Source organism: Mchenga conophoros, linkage group LG17, assembly GCF_057382185.1.
Source record: "Mchenga conophoros isolate Kocher_MC1m ecotype Shallow Benthic linkage group LG17, M_conophoros_male_GT1.1, whole genome shotgun sequence".
In the NCBI taxonomy this organism is placed as follows: Eukaryota; Metazoa; Chordata; class Actinopteri; order Cichliformes; family Cichlidae; genus Mchenga; species Mchenga conophoros.
This window is the reverse complement of record NC_140542.1, coordinates 5482860-5499228: the sequence shown is the minus strand read 5'-3', so window position 1 is coordinate 5499228 and position 16369 is coordinate 5482860. Positions and strand designations below refer to the sequence as shown.

Sequence of the window (16369 nt, the reverse complement as noted above, 5' to 3'; positions counted from 1 at the left end):
TGTCAGCAGGTGTTTCATGAGTTGTCCTGATTAATCTCCATCCTCTACACTGACAGTATGCTGTTTATGCTGTCTTTATACTCTAGGGCATACAGTTGGCATGGAAGGTGGAATTCAGCTAATGAATCTAAGCATCATCATCATTTAACTAAATTAATCTCTGGTGCCCTTTAAACCATGCCTCATTTTGATTTGCTGCATGTTTCACAATATGAAAACCCCCCATAATACCACAAAAACATGAGGACTTGCATGCAAGCTTTACATTTCCATTGATCAAACACAACTGAGCAGTTCTTACCTTTAAATCTAACTTCTCTTCTTCCTCTCCTGTCCTGTCTTTTTTATCTTTCTCCATTTCTGAGTGAAGTTCACTCTTTCTTTTCTCTCACTATGGAAAAAAAGGATAAGGCCTACACTGTTGTCTCAAAGTTGCTCTTGTAATGTAGTTTTCAATCAGCTTTAGTGATATTAAGTATTGGCAAATTCAACAAAATTACTTTCAATAGTGATGCTAGCTTTTTCTAGCTATATCATATCAGATATTTCTAAAAACCAAGCTGTTAAACTTAGCATGTTTTTTCTTTCTTTTCTTTTTTTAGTGTACTAGTCTATTTCATGCTCAAATAGTTTAAAATGTAAGCACTTTGTGATCGTTCATGTACATCTTCTCTCTCCCTTGGTCTCTGTTTTGTCCTGTTTCTGGTCATGGCAGATGGTTACCCCCTCCCTGAGCCTGAATCTACTGGAGGTTTCTTCCTGTTAAAAGTAGTTTTTCCTTGTATTCTCACCAAGTGTTTGCTCATGAGGGATTGTTTGACTGTTGGGGTTTTCTTCAGAATACTCTGGTCTTTACTTTACAGTATAAAGATGACACTCGCTGTGATTTGGCGTTATGTGAAAAAACCTGATGTGTATTCAACCGAAGCACAGTGTGTGTTTAGGTTAAAGTGTAACAGAGTAATACAACAACATACATTGCATCGCTATACTGCTGTCTAGTAAGAAATCTCCCATCATGCTCAGAGTATAGAGCTTTGCCTCTTGTGTCCTCCATGTTTAGTCTCGCTCTCTGCTTTCCCTCTGTCTAAATAAAGAATAAAACAGCCAAAGGTGAGCTGACTGCCCACTCTGCTGCTGAAGGTTCTCACTTCAGTGATTTTGAGAACCTGCCAAAAGCCACTTGTGGTTGTGTGCACTGACACTGCAGTAATGTTTAAGTTCATTCAAACACTTATTACATAACTCCACTGCTGCTTAAAGGTGTTGTATGCTCTCTATAACCAGTTTGTATTTGACTGGGATACGCTACAATAATTATTCTAAATCTTTTAGGTTTTTTAATATATAGTGCACCAGTATTGATGTTTGCTTGATATTTATATTTTACAGGTCATGGGATCAACTTCAGGTCCTCATGCCATCGGAGAAGGCCTTTACTTCAGTGACGGCCGACGGAAAGTCGACTATGTTCTGGTCTTTCATCAGCGAAGGCACACCTCGATACGATCTCCTGCTAGTGCCTCCGTTTCACAAGACCGGTTATCTATTGTTTCTAATGGCAACTTTCCTTCAATGGCGGCCTCAGATGTGGCACCAGGTGGAAGTGGTGGTGGTGGTGGAGGCGGCGGCGGCGGCATTCCAGGAGGGGAGGGTGCGGTTGCCAGCGAGGTGTTCATGGAGCTTGGAGGAGCAGGAGATGGCGAGCCAATGGAGCCCGGTGACCATGAGATGCGTCTAATCAGGCAGGAGTTTGAGGCTAACCTACTAGAGGCTGGTTTGGAGATTGAGAGAGACAGAGAGGTGAGTGTGTGTATGGTCATGCTAAGCTTCTTTTATTCTCATTTGCACAACACTGGCTAAATTTAATGCAGCTGACAGGTAGGCTTTAACAGACACTTTCCAAAGACATGTAGTTAGTGGGATCAGGTTAAATGGTCATTCTAAATGGTGTCAGTTGGCGACCTGTCCAGGGGGTACCCCACCTCTCGTCCTATGGTAGTTGGAATAGGCCCCAGCCCCCCTGTGACTCTGATGAGGATAAGCGAAAGTGGAACTGAAAGTGGTATTTTAACAAAGTGGAAGGAAGCAATTGGGAACAACAGCAACTAAGCCACTAAGTGGTAGAACACGTAAAATCGCAGAGCTAGGTCAGCCAATGCTGAGGTGAATAGTGCGCAGAGTTCAGGTATATTTAAAAACCATTAGTTTTCATTAAGGCTTGGAAAAAACAAAAGCTTTGTTTTTTATTTTATTTTATTATTATTTATTTATTTATTTTTATCCCAAATCCTTGAGAAATAAATGGGATTATAATTTGACACACTAGACTCTGTGTTTTTGAACACAGGCTAAATTCTATAGCTTCACTGACTTCACAGGCTTTTTGAAGTTGAACCTCTACACAGGATCTGACGTAACACTATCTTGAGCTATTTAAGGTGAGCGCCTACATAGGAGCCTGGCTCAGATAGTAGAAGGAGGTGGGAGAGACTGTGTAACAACAGCAGTTGAGCTTGTCTTGAGGTTTCTGCTGATTGTACCAAAGTGTTCAACCTTCTTTAATCATCCTGCTGCTGTGGGACAAAACAACAGAAAACCTACATGAGTCATCCCAATTTAGGGCAGCTGCAAAGTGGGTTTGTCTTTAGGGGCTTTAAGTTGGTGATTATATTTTAGCCTAAACCATATTACGATATCGCCAGTTTCTGACTACTTATGTGAAATTATGAAACTTTATTCCTCTACATAATAATAATAATAATAATAATAATAATAATAATGGATTGGATTTATATAGCGCTTTTCAAGGCACCCAAAGCGCTTTACAATGCCACTATTCATTCACTCTCACATTCACACACTGGTGGAGGCAAGCTACGGTTGTAGCCACAGCTGCAACCGACAAATATTTCCATAGGTACTGGTTTAGACACCCCCATGACTCAGGGGTTGGCAATCTCAGTCCACGAGGGCCGGTGTCCCTGCAGGTTTTAGATCTCACCTTGGGTCAACACACCTGAATCACATGATTAGTTCGTTACCAGGGCTCTGGAGAACTTCAGGACATGTTGAGGAGCTAATTTAGCCATTTAAATCAGCTGTGTTGGTTCGAGGACACATCTAAAACCTGCAGGGACACCGGCCCTCGTGGACTGAGATTGCCCACCCCTGCTCTATGGGCTCCTGAGGTGTGGGGAGGGTAAAAAAAAAAAAAAAGGGTACAAGGAATTTGCCACTTGAATAAACACACATCAAAATAGAGATGCTTTACAAAATGGAAAGTCAGAATAAATGTCAGCATTGTGGGAAACATGGACAAAATTCATCACTGAAGTTCACCAATAAAAACAAACAAAAACCTCTAGAACTTAAAGCAGTTTCACAGAAACTTCAGTAACATTGTGGTTTTAGAGAATGGCGGCTTTCTGTGTCAGAAATGGCTTGTATCCAAGGGCAACCCACTGATGCATAACTTGGTGCAAGCTGCACCAAACCTGCAAACCTGAGTGATGGGAGAAAAAAGTCAAGCCTGAGTCATTCAGCCTTCTGCCTTCATCCGTAAATGCCTGCAGAAAGGAAACCTTTAACTGTCAGTGTTTTCTACCATTATAGATGGATCTGTGTCTACTGTGTTTACTAAAAACACAGAGATTGCTCACTGTTGAGCATGGGGTGGAATATAGCCAAATTAGCAGCTCAACAAGTTGAATTTGGTGTGTGCACATTCTACAGCGTTCCCGTACACTGGGCTATGTCTATTTACCACAAGTGATTTCATCACGTCAGATGTTTTGCGACGCACCTTTTGCCGCAAGACTTTTGCAAAGTCTTACCTTGTGACTTACCTTTGCTGCTGTTTTCTGGTTACTGGCAGTCTAAATTTAAATGTTTATTTATTGTAATTTAACATATCAGCAACTTGATGCACTGAGGCAGGTAGCCCAAATTGAGCATGGGGAAGAAGTGACTTTGAGCATGGCATGGTTGTTGGAAATGGTTGTTTGCGTTGGTGGACCTCTTGCTAAAACCCAGGTATGCATAATCTGTGAATGTACAACATGTCAAACTTTGGAAACTGATGGGCTGAAGGAGCAGAAAACTGCATTGGCTGCCACTTCTGCTGTCTAAGACCAGGAAACGGTACCTGTTATACAACCTGGTGTGATGAGTTTCAATTACTGCTGTGACATTTTGATCTGAATTTGGCACAAATAAAATGAGGCATGGATCCATCCTGGCTTGTATGAACTGTTTAGGCTAATGGTGGTGGTGTTTTGATATGGGGGTGTAGTTTCTTGGCAGACCTTAGTACCAACTGAGCATCAAAGCTCAAATGATCTCAAACTAGTTTCTTGAACATTGTACTTAAATGGCTTCCAGAGTCACAGCTCTCAATCCCGCAGAGCACCTTTAGGAAATGGTGGATCATAGATTATGGATATGGATATGCAGCGGACAAATCTGCAACAACTGTCCATCCATCCATCCATCCATTCGCTTCCGCTTATCCTTTTCAGGGTCGCGGGGGGCGCTGGAGCCTATCCCAGCTGTCATAGGGCGAGAGGCGGGGTACACCCTGGACAGGTCGCCAGTCTGTCGCAGGGCCAACACACAGGGACGGACAACCATTCGCGCACACATTCACTCGCACATTCACACCTAATGGCAATTTGGATTTTCCAATTAACCTATCCCCACAAGCTGCATGTCTTTGGACGGTGGGAGGAAGCCGGAGTACCCGGAGGGAACCCACGCAAACACGGGGAGAACATGCAAACTCCACACAGAAAGACCCCGGCCTGATGTTGGAATTGAACTCAGGACCTTCTTGCTGTGCGGCAACAGTGCTAACCACCGTGCCACTGTGCTGCCTTAAAACACCTTGTTGAACCATGAAAAACAAAGAAAGTTCTGATGGCAAAAGGGTGCCCAAGCTGGGTAAAAGCAGGGTGTACCTAATAAAATGTCCAGTTAGTGCAGATCCTGTTTGTTTTGAGTCAGCATCCACAGTGGCCTTGATGTTTCATCGGTGCTAAAAGCCTTTAATTCTGGTCACTTTAGCTGACACAGCTGCTGCTCTGACCTCTGCATCGATTTCCTAATTTGGCCTAAAACGGCTAATTTTGTTTTGACACGCACAAATCACTTTCGCTGTCATTGTGTGTTACTGGCGCTAGCTTGTGTGGCTCTGTCCTGCTTTTGTTGTTTGTGCGTGTGTGTGTGTGTGCGCGTGCATGCATGCTTATGCGTGGCACTTGGCACAACACACGGCCTATGTGCTCTGCCTGCTTGTGGTAATGATGCTCCAGGCTTACTGCCACAAAGTTGTACAAATGCAGTTTTTGTTAAACTTCCGTTTGTCAGTTAATGAGCTTCTGCTGCACTTTGGCTTCAACAAGAGGATTAAATTGTTAAATTTAAGCGATGCTTACTTGTTTCGCTCGTAAAGTAAAAAAACAAAATAGATTTTTTTTTTTTTTTTACACAGCACAAGGCAAAAACAGCATAAAAGTCTCATGTACTCTAAAATGTTTAAGAAATAGTGTACTGTAGTGTCTAACTTACCAGTGCAGGGCTTGTCGTGTGTATGATACCCATTTTGCTGTGTGTGTGCGCGCGTGTGTGTTGGCTGGCAGCCAGTTGGCAGTGTGTGGAGTCTGCAGGCTAGTATTAATCAGATTGTTGACAGTGTGGCAATGGAGCCTAAGCCTGGATGAGATTAACTGACTGACTGATAGCTTTTTATCTCGTCTCACAGATCTAGGGCTAAAATCTGCCACCGAGAGAAACAAACATCCCAATATCCTTAATTTGAACAAAGTGGGAAGCACTCTGACAAACATAACTGCTCTCCTTCCATCATTGTATAGGCCGCAATGGGTGAGAAGCAGCCTTACAGATATAATAAGTCATGTACCAAAAATCAATTTTCCACTGTACTCTGTGTGCACATAATCGGGTGAAGCTGTTCAACATTAATCATAGTTAATCAAGTGCATACAACAGAAGTACAAACTGCACCTCTAACTTAAAATAAAGCAGGTAATTAACGGATGGCCTGCTGGCGTATGTTGGTAGTTAAATGTTTTCCAAAGGCTTTGGAAGACACTTTTATTTTTGAGAGATTAGGGTCAGTGTAAGTGTCTCACTCGACATGGGTAATGACAAATGTCAAATGTCATTTTGCTTGAAATGTTTTAGCATTTTGAAGTTGGTAACATTAGTCTTTTTTCCCCCAGTGAGAATCTGATGCGTTTTAAAATGTTACTTTATTTACATCTAAAAGCTTTCTATCTAACATTTGAACGCATTCACAGTCTGATTAACGCATCAGGAGCAACTCACGGCTTAGTATCTTACGCAAGGGTACTTTGGCACGCAGACTGGAGCAATCAGGGATTGAACCAGCAACTCTGAGATTAGTAGATGGCCTATCTACCTGAGCTACAGCTATTCTTGAGTGAGGTAGAAGGAATAGTTTTTGCTGTTCTGTTTTAAAGATATATACATTGAGCATCACCAGTAGCAAAGTATACTTTTTATATAATAAAAAAGATGATCCTTATTGTGCCCAACCTGTTTGACTTCAGATTAACTTGATGCTGGTAAAGAAGAGTGACTCAAATGTCAAACTTGTTGATTGTGTCTCAGGATTATTGCGCTGACCTTTGATCTCTTAGGGACATCCTCTTAGAGAACATGCTTAATTAAATCAGTGCGAGATTTTAATTGAAGAAGTAGAGCTGGGACTTGTCAAGATTTCAGTCCATGGGGTTTTTAGAAACATTTTAAACACTTAAATGTTATGTTAGTATTTTTAGATGAAGGCATGGGAACATTAATAATCAGAAAAAATAAGTATGTTCCACTCGTCTTCTAAAACATATTTGTGTTGCTGTGGACTCCATGCTAGGATTCATCCGGCATCTTGCCTTAGTTTTAATTAACCAAATGAATAACAGCTCTATACTTGTGCTAAACATGCAAACTGCAAACCATACAGTATTTTTATACATGAAACTATTTTTCTTCCATTCTACACCGATACAGTGACTGTGTATTTGGCAGTAAGTGCTGCCAGAAAGCAGCACTATGTAGATAAAAATGTAGCGCCAAAACTGGTGCTCTGCTAATATTTTTGTCCTGTTCTTCCCACGTAGACATTTTTGTCAGCAAAGTAATTGCAGCTTCAGTCCATCACCTGTCTGTAACTGAGTATATGCATACACAGTATCAAGTGTATGTTACCTGCATTTTGACTGCGCTCTCCATCTAATACACCAGCAATGGGTTTTTTTTTTTTTTTTTTTTTTTTGGTTTTGTTTTATAAATTAATTTTTTTGTTGTTTTCAGTGTAAAGGTCAAAAATCCAACAACACTTGTGTGTGTAGAACACCTTGCTAGTCTAGACCTGTGTGTTTCAGAAGTAGGCTAAGGTGTATGAAAACCACCTACTCTGTTCCTAGTGCAAAATGAAGGAAATCTTTTTATTTTATTTTATTTTATATATATATATATATATATATATATTTTACTTGTTGAATTGCCATGAAAAACACACTGCACATTACGAAATCCAGTATATCCAGTCTACTGAACAGAATCTGAATCAGTCTAGCATTTTCTGAACCAAAATAACTGTTAAATCTACTCTGTTAATGTTGCAGATGGGCCACACTAATGACTGTTACAGATTAGCCTAGACTTTAACAGTTATGTTATTGTTAGCTTTAGCAGCTAACCAAAACCGTCATGATAATAGACCGCTGATGTGGCTAACACTTAACTGCTAATAGTTATATGGGTAACATGAAAGTGTATGACGGCCAGGTTAATGTTAATGAAAAGTGTTTAATACTTAACTGTTTTCAAAATGGGAGCTTTACTCACCTCTCGAAATTTCTCCGTGTTATTTAGTGTTGTCAGCATCAGTAACGGTTAATGGGAATTGAGTTGTGTGTAGGGCTGCTAAATGTCCCGTTTAAGCCGGGACATCCTGTATAATGAGCAAAATTTGTTTGTCCCTTATTCCAACTTAAATGTCCCATATATTGACCATTACTTGAAATGTCACTTTCTGACCAACAGATTTGCACTCTTACAAATATCTAATTTGACCACAGTTATATCAGACGAGTGATTGTGTCCTGGAGTCGTGACTCGTAAAAAGACGGTGCTGTTTGGTCTGCGCAGCATATTAACCTGGGTAATTGAAGCCTGTATTTGAATATTTTTTCTCTTTTGCTTATTTTTCAAAGGAAATGCCCATAGGATTTCTGTCATCACTTAATTTATTTTTCTTTATTGTTTTAGATGAGGTATTGATTACTATACACACCTGTCTGTGCATTGTGCTTCTGGCACACCAGACTGTCGCTTACTTGATAGTTAAAAAGGTAGCAACCCTAGTTGTGTGTCAACTGCATTGCATTTAGTTTGAATGCTATGCACCTCCTGCATTTAGTTTATTTATTCTTGATGGCTGGAATGACTTCTTGCTGGGTACACCCTGAACAGGTGTCCAGTCCATCACAGTGCTAACACAGGTGAGTTTTTTGCTAATTGATTTTAACAACAAAGAAAAAATCTAGCTACCTACAGGTATGATCCGACCACCTAGAGATCTGTAGAAAGTTACTGATGTCATCCTAACACCTAGCTATAGATGCTGTAAAAGATAGATGTACCTTGTGGATTGGAAAATAAAAGTGCCTCAAACCTGCATCTATCTTAAGGCCACCACATAGCGATAGCTGTGGTTGTAAAAGGACTTCTGGTCCTATAGAAATCTGACTTGAGCTCTGTAAACACTTTCTTTACCTTCTGTTGGCTGCTCCCTGTAGGGGACCACAGCAGATCATTTGCCCACGTCTCACCCTCTACTATCCTCCTCTGTCACACCAACCCTCTGCATGTCCTGCTTCATGACATCCATTAACCTCCTCTGAAGTCTTACTCTTTTCCTCCTCTCTGGCAGCTCCATATTCAACATCCTTTGTTCAGTGTATCCACTATATCCCTCCTCTACACCTGTCCAACCATCTCAGCTTTGCCTCTCTAACATTTTCTCTCAAACACTCAACCTGAGTGCTCCCTTTGAAGTACTCATTCTATCTTGTCCATACTGTCACTCCTGATGAAAATGTTAACATCTTTAACTCTGCCACCTCCAGCATTGCCTCCAAATTCCAATCTTGGAATTTTGCCTATGCCCATGTTTCCCATGGTTCAGTTTGTTTTTTGTATTTTCTTCGTTTATCTCACTCAACCAGTCCCCCCTCATCTCTCTTGATTTCTCTCCACTTCCTGCTATACTTTTCTTCCCAGCCATCCCATCACCCACCTGATCACCCTCTCATAACCCACCACCCTCCTACCCAAAGACGCCCCCGGCTGCGGCCTAGTTACGCCCCCAACAGAGATAAAGAGCTAATTGGAAATCGCTCTACTAATTAACCTTCTCCAGGCTAAAAGGTATTTATATCATCTGCTTTTTGATGGAGCGATAGCAATGGGAGGAGAGGTTGAGGAGGAGGAAGAGGGAGGAAAGGATTGGGAGACAGATGATAAATGTTGATTAAGCAGGTGAAACAGAATACTGGTGAGAGGGGCTACAAAAAAATTTCAAAGGAGCAAGTCGAGATGGAGTACATCGGCAATTCATTGCTTATTTCTCAGTTTTGTGGCAGATGGTCAGTTGTAAGGTTGCAAAATTTTCAGCCATCAGTTTGCTGCTTGACAAACACAGAAAAACCAGGTCAGTGTGGAGTGAAACCTGCTGGATTGTTTTGTCCTAAATTGACTGAAGTGTCTGCGTTTTTGATGATGGCAGATGGGGAAAGGGGTGAGGGTAAACCCTTGGGGGTGCAGAGGGACCTCGGGGGAAATGTAGTCTCTGGATACGTGTAGTCTAATTTTGTAAACTTTATCTAACAATAACACAGGCAGTAGAGTTCAACGGTTCTATCAATGGTACTTATGACAAGGATTACAGTTGATTACGCCAGAAGTGTTTACATTTTTTTTTTACTTCTAGTACTATGAATATTGTCATGAATCTAAATTTTGATTTAGACAAGAAAAGAAAACTTTCCTGAAATGATTAGATGAATTGTGGGAGTATCAAAGGAGATTGAAAAGGAACTGAAATATAAATCAAGAAATGCCCACAAATATAGGCCAGGCACTGCAGATTGTATAACATGTCTCTTAGGATATTCACCTAATGTTCAGGGGTTTCTTGAAACTCTGAGGTCTATAGTATTTTCAGTGTTGCACAAATGTGGTCTGCACACATCATGCAGAGTATCTGATTTAAAGAAAGGAGACAAAGAAAATCTCCTCTCCAAAAAAAGTATGATATGACTTTGTGATTTTGTTTTTGAGGAAAAGGATCTAATATCTGCTAGAAGGAAAAACTGTGTCTGGTGTCAAATATTTTTAGTTGCTGTTTCCCCCTCGACTAAAGATTTCTGGGAATTGCTAAATGCTAATATTTCAAATATTTATTTCAACATACAACTGTTATACAAAAGAGGTGAAAACCATGAGACCATGTTTCACAGGTGTGATAACACAGTTGTCCTGCAGTGGAGTAGCTCCCTTTATCTGAACATAAAACTTCTCATTAAAACAAAAACTTCTATTTTGGTCTCATTCATCCCAATAACAGTCATTGTTTAAGCAGCCATCTGGCTCATCCATGTGATCTTTAGCAAACTGCAGATGGGCAGCAATGTCCTTTTTTGTTTTAATCCTGCCATGCACACCACACATTCAGTGATCTCCCGGTGATGGACTCATAAACCTAAAACAGTAGACCAGTTTTAGTTGCAGGCTTTTGCTTGATTAGACGTTGCTCTGGACTTTAACACCTCTTACTCGTGGAATGATCTTTGCTGATCGACCACCCGTGAGGAGAGTGGTAGTGGTCTTTGATTTCCTTGATTTTTACATTATCTGTCTGTTTGGGATGAATTATGTAACCCTTTTATAGTCTGATAAGCATAAACAACCTCTCAAGTCCTCAGGAATGTAAGCTTTTTGCCATGACACATAAACATACTGTGATGTGACAGATCAGTGTGTAACAGGACAGCAACAAGGTGAAAGCACTTCAATTTCACATTCAACTGAGTCTCCTCGTACTTTAGTGAGATAATTTACTTGTGTTTCTTTTAGTTATTTTTCTTCTATTTTGGTCATCTGTAAATGGTAAAAGTACATTTATTTTGTATGTGTGTGTGTGCCCGCACATGGATTATTTATAACAAATACATCTTATTAAAGCGAGGTGAATCTCAGGTGCCTTCGCATTCAGCTGTATGCAATGTGTGGGACTAAAGTCTGTGTGGATGTGACAGAGGGAGAGAGATGATAATGAAATAAGAGCAGTAAGACTGACAGTGAAGCAGTCAATCAGTCAGTGAAACAGTGTCTAGCGGGCAGCACAAGCTACAGTAATATATGTGAGGAGGGGAGGGTGGTGAGGGGGAGTGAAAGATCTCAGGAGAGTAGGAGTCGAGAGGAGAAAGGGAATAGTTTCAGGTTTCTGTCATTTGCCATACCACCTTTCTCTTTTCACTTCCCCCCCCTCTTGCAGAACCTAATGGGGGGGTCTAAGGAGGGTAAGGTTACCTGGCTGTCATCCCCCACTGGCTCCGCTTTCATTTCATTTACTCTCTCACTCACACTAAAAACCAGGTCCATCAGGCCTGCTGCAAACAATTTTTTTTGAATTTACTTTTGGAACAAATTTCTTGGAAATGTGTTGCTTCACTTATACTTTCTATTTATATTCAGCCACAGGAATCCAGAAGAAGTTTTGTCATCGCGCTCGTATTCAGGAATTCAATCATGTATCTCTTGGTGCTATTTGAAGCAACCAATTATCAAATTTTGCTAATGCATATTAATATTAATATACTAATTACCGTGTGGGCACTGGAACATGATTCATTAGCAGCTAGATGAGTCAGAATTTCATCTTACATACAATTAATATGTTACATTTGAAGTTGGAGGTAAAATCACAAAAAACAAACCTCCAATGTGTTAGGAACATTCTGCACCAAACTGCAAACGGCTCCAGGCTTTGCTGTAGGAGCACAGGACACATCTATCTTTAATAGATATCAGAGGAATGCTGCTGGCTAAACAGGCTAGCCAAAGCTTTTCCGTAGGTCAGAATGATGGCAAGGATTGGTTGCATCTGGCTTGGATTTCAAAGAAAACTCCGTGTTGAATGCAAAATGTTGAGTTGGCCCTTGCAGATGTCAACTGTAAGGCCTGAAGGGAAAAAGCACTGAGAAGCGAAAATATCAAGTGAGGAGCAGAATGTATTTAGGTCTCTCCTGCTAAAACAAAGTCTGCTGTATTGGATTGCAAAGCAGTATTGGCAGATGGTCTGGTAAGCCATTTTTAAACAGCAGGTACTGTCAGCCAAGCAGTCTGCTGATACATTTCCCCGAGCATAAAAAGTTGAGGGCAATAAAGCATTATTGGTAGAAAACAAGCTCAGTCATGGTAAGTGCTTGTAAACACTGAATCATGGCTAATCAAAACTGTGTTTGGATCTGATTAGCATGTTTAATTTCCCAAATTGCTTACATAAACACAACTGAATGTTTTTGTTTTTTTCAGTTAAAGAGCCATGGCCCCAGCTTTACCAGAGTCCACGCACCATGGCCAGTATTATGTCGAGAGGCCGAGTTTCTCAAGATTAGAGTCCCCACCAAGACGGTAAGATCAGAGTACCTCACTGCAGCAGTTTCTTGTTAGGTTAGCAAACAGCTGAAGTTGATATTGTGTCTCTGTAGTTATTTTTTTTTTCTATATAATGGCTATTACAATAAACTTAAGGGTTGTAACATTTTAAGAAATTAAGTCTAAGACTTTGGTATGCCAGTTTTTTTTAAAATTCAGTTAAAAGTACAGAGACAGTCATACCCATAATTATATTTACACGTGGGGTTATTACTGCAGTACCACTCAGTGTTAGGTCTTTAATTCTCAGACAGTGTTAAGTTCTTTGGATGTGTGTATCTTACAGGTAGTAACATGGTTAACTCTGTATGTTTTGGTTACCCCAGAGTTATGAAATCAAAGAGGAAACTGGTTTCGGCTCCAGTATGAGCACAGTGTGGAGAACGCTGACCAAGCCTTTCCAGCCTAAAGTACCACATCAAGATCATGGACGCACCAAATTTCTTTCACACTGCTTCTCCAGGGACAAGCTACACTTGTGAGATAAATATGAACACAGATTTATTTTCTATAGAGCCTTATTTTATGGTTTCAGTATAAAATAAGACTAAGTAATGATAAGAAAACCAACTGTCTGGTACCAGGGCTGGTCCTTAGTTGGATCTGACTATGGATGCTATAGTCACAACCTTCTATTAACCTAAACAACAAATGATGTCAAATCATTTGTTGTCGAAAAGTCACTACACTTGTTTTTTTGTTTTGTTTTTTTAAACCACAAACTTGTAACACACAGCCACCTGTTTGGTGTTGTTGCAGGTGCATTTTGTGTTTAAAGTTGAAAAGACTATGTTTTGCAAAAACCTTAGCAGCCCTGCCATAGTGTACCATAGTGTTCATTGGTTGTGTTTCCTTCAGGTACAACATCACATCTAAAGACACTTTCTTTGACAATTCTACAAGGGGCAGAATAGTAAGTCTCTATGTTTACATCACTACCTCCTGTATCATATTTTTTTCAAGATTAGTCAATTTTTCCAGTCTAACAAGCTGAAATGTTCCACAGGTTTATGAGATCCTGAGACGGACGGTGTGTGCACGAACCTGTCAAACCATAGGTGAGGGTACAAAGCATTTCATTAGAAGTTTGCTGTGCCTCTGCTTTATCAGTGTTTAAATGTGTATTCCAATAGACTCCAATAGCAGATCTCAAGTGGTTTGCTGAAGGCATCAGTGTCTAATAGAAGTCACTAAGTTATTCACTCATTTTTTTTTAAGTGTCATGTTGCTAGTCTAAAATAGTTTTCAGTATAATTGATCTCATTCACCTGTGCTGGAAAGCAGCAACACTCCTCCAATCATATCCTTCCCAGCCTCCTGAAATTTGGTCCGCCATTGGTTACTCCCAGAACTAACTCATTTTAGATTATTTCTACACCAGTGCTTCTTAACAGAGACACACTGGTATGTCTTGAGGAAAGTTTATGTGAATTTATCATTTGCTAGCATAGTGTCAAGCATTATTTATTTATTTATTTATTTATTTATTTATTTATTTATTTATTTATTTATTTTTAAGTGCAAAAGGATCTGGTGTTCCAGATGACATAAACACTCTCTTCTGCAGATATAAAAACAGGTGTTGCTGGAAATTTTGCTTTGCTCTTTAGTGTGCCATAAAAACCTCTAAACCACTGGTCTACACCAGAGCCTATGACAATAAAACCCTGCTTCAAAATATGTTTGCATTCAATATGGATGTGTAGGTTCTCAGTCATCCAGATCATGGTAATCTCAATCTCATGGTAATCGAATCGAGGCACTCGGAAGAAACGTGACTGGACTTTCTATAGGCTTCTACTGCTGCAGATATGTGGATGACACCTGGGTCAAAATCAAAACCCAAGAAGTAGAAGCCTACACTGTTCACCTCAATTCAGTGGATAGAAACATAAAGTTCACCAGGGAAGACAAGAAGGATAATAGTTTGCCATTTCTGGACTGTGCTGTGCACATTGAAGAGAATGGAAACCTCAACATTGGAAGTTTACCAGAAGCCCACACACAGACCAGTACCCACTCTTTGACTCCACCGCCACCCTCTGGAACACAACATTGGAGTAATCAGAACCCTAGAACACCGGGCTGAAAACATTCCCTGTAAGCCAGAAAAGAAAGAAAAGGAACGCACACATGTAAAGAAAGCTCTTTAAACAGGTGGTTATCCCAATTCATCGAATCTGTAAAGATGCACAGGATAAAGGTCAGACACCAACTAGGAAGAAGCAGAATGACAAATGAAACAACATTGTCTTGTCATTGTCCACTTTGGGGTGGCTTACAACACCAACTTACAAGCCAGTTTTGAGATCCCTCCCCAGACACCTCAACGCCCACTCACATCTTCTGTGACTTGATCTCAATAGGTCACATGATCGGGTGAGCCAAGGTCTCACAATAGTTTCACCTGAAAACTCTGCTGATAATGACCCACACCCTTTTCACACCTTGGCTCATGTGATGAGGCACATAATCAATAGCGGGTCAACGGCCCTCTTAAGGGTTAATCCCACTAGGGATTAAATACTCCACCATTTGGTTTTAGAAATGAAGAAGCTTCTCTGATGAAGGTGAAACATCTTCAAGAAACCTAAAGAAATCCACTGGCTTTTCTTTCCAAGCTACTTAGATCTGTATACAATACGTATACAATACTGAGCATTTTGGTTACACCTTTGGTATAACAGCACATTGACTACACCCGTTTTATAGCACCCTTCAAACAGGGTGTAGCAATCAGGCAACATTTATTTGAGTCAATGATGATAAACTAAATAACACCCGAGCATCTCATATTGTCTTGTTCTCTGTTGTGAAAGGTAAAACTATAGATTTGTAGTTAAATGTTATACAGCAATAATTCTTAGTTTAGGAAGAAGAAGGTACTAGAAGGTCGCAGAGCCATGCAAGCTGTTTGTGCACTAGAGAGATAAAGTGATGTTCAAGTGGTTGTCTAAACAATGAGTGCTGTGCTGCATAGTTGGATGACACAGAGATCATTTTCCCAACAACCTATTCCCACCAGGCCGTTCCTAGAAAGGCTGCTCAATAACAATTCCTTTAACCATAGACACCCATAGGGACATTCAGCAGCTAAGTCAATATGTTCAGCCGCACTCTTTGTTTGTGCAATTGTGCGTGACCCATAATTTGTTGAGGTAATCTAGAAAATAAACATGCAAGGCACGCAGATGACGGCTGTCTTAAAGGCTTCATTGTACTTTCATTGGAATTTCCATTAAAATATATCCACCACTGTTTGTCCGTATGAGACATGAAAGAACTGCATGGTATCAGGTATCCCCTGATTCTTTGTTAGTGCAGCTCTTTCCTGTTTATATAACTGTAGCATTTAATTAGACGCAGATTATGGTTGCATCTGCCTGTCACACTTATAATGCCCATCGGTCCCATATAGATATGCTGATCTCAGTTTCATTTCTAATGTCCACCATATGTCTGGTTGGCTTGCCTATCACAGCAGAAGGTCTCAGCCAGCGGGTACTAATGAAGCTGTAGGGCAAGAAGGGACGAGAAAAATAGAGTTGCATCTTTTTAACCTCTATTTTCTCTCTTCCCCTCCCCCCGCCCACCCAGGCTC

At 40.5% G+C, this 16369-nt stretch overlaps 1 protein-coding gene across 3 annotated transcripts in view; it reads left to right on the top strand.

Annotated features, from left to right (window-relative positions):
• The window catches only part of ano2b (anoctamin 2b), a 76647-nt gene that overhangs the window by 14103 nt on the left and 46175 nt on the right, over positions 1 to 16369 (top strand). For all 3 annotated transcript variants that reach the window (XM_085252921.1, XM_085252922.1, XM_085252920.1), the window contains 5 exons: positions 1393 to 1803; positions 12646 to 12744; positions 13095 to 13246; positions 13627 to 13681; positions 13775 to 13826. In XM_085252921.1, the coding sequence (XP_085109047.1) occupies positions 1393 to 1803; positions 12646 to 12744; positions 13095 to 13246; positions 13627 to 13681; positions 13775 to 13826 (769 nt within the window). The remainder of the gene's footprint in view (positions 1 to 1392; positions 1804 to 12645; positions 12745 to 13094; positions 13247 to 13626; positions 13682 to 13774; positions 13827 to 16369) is intronic.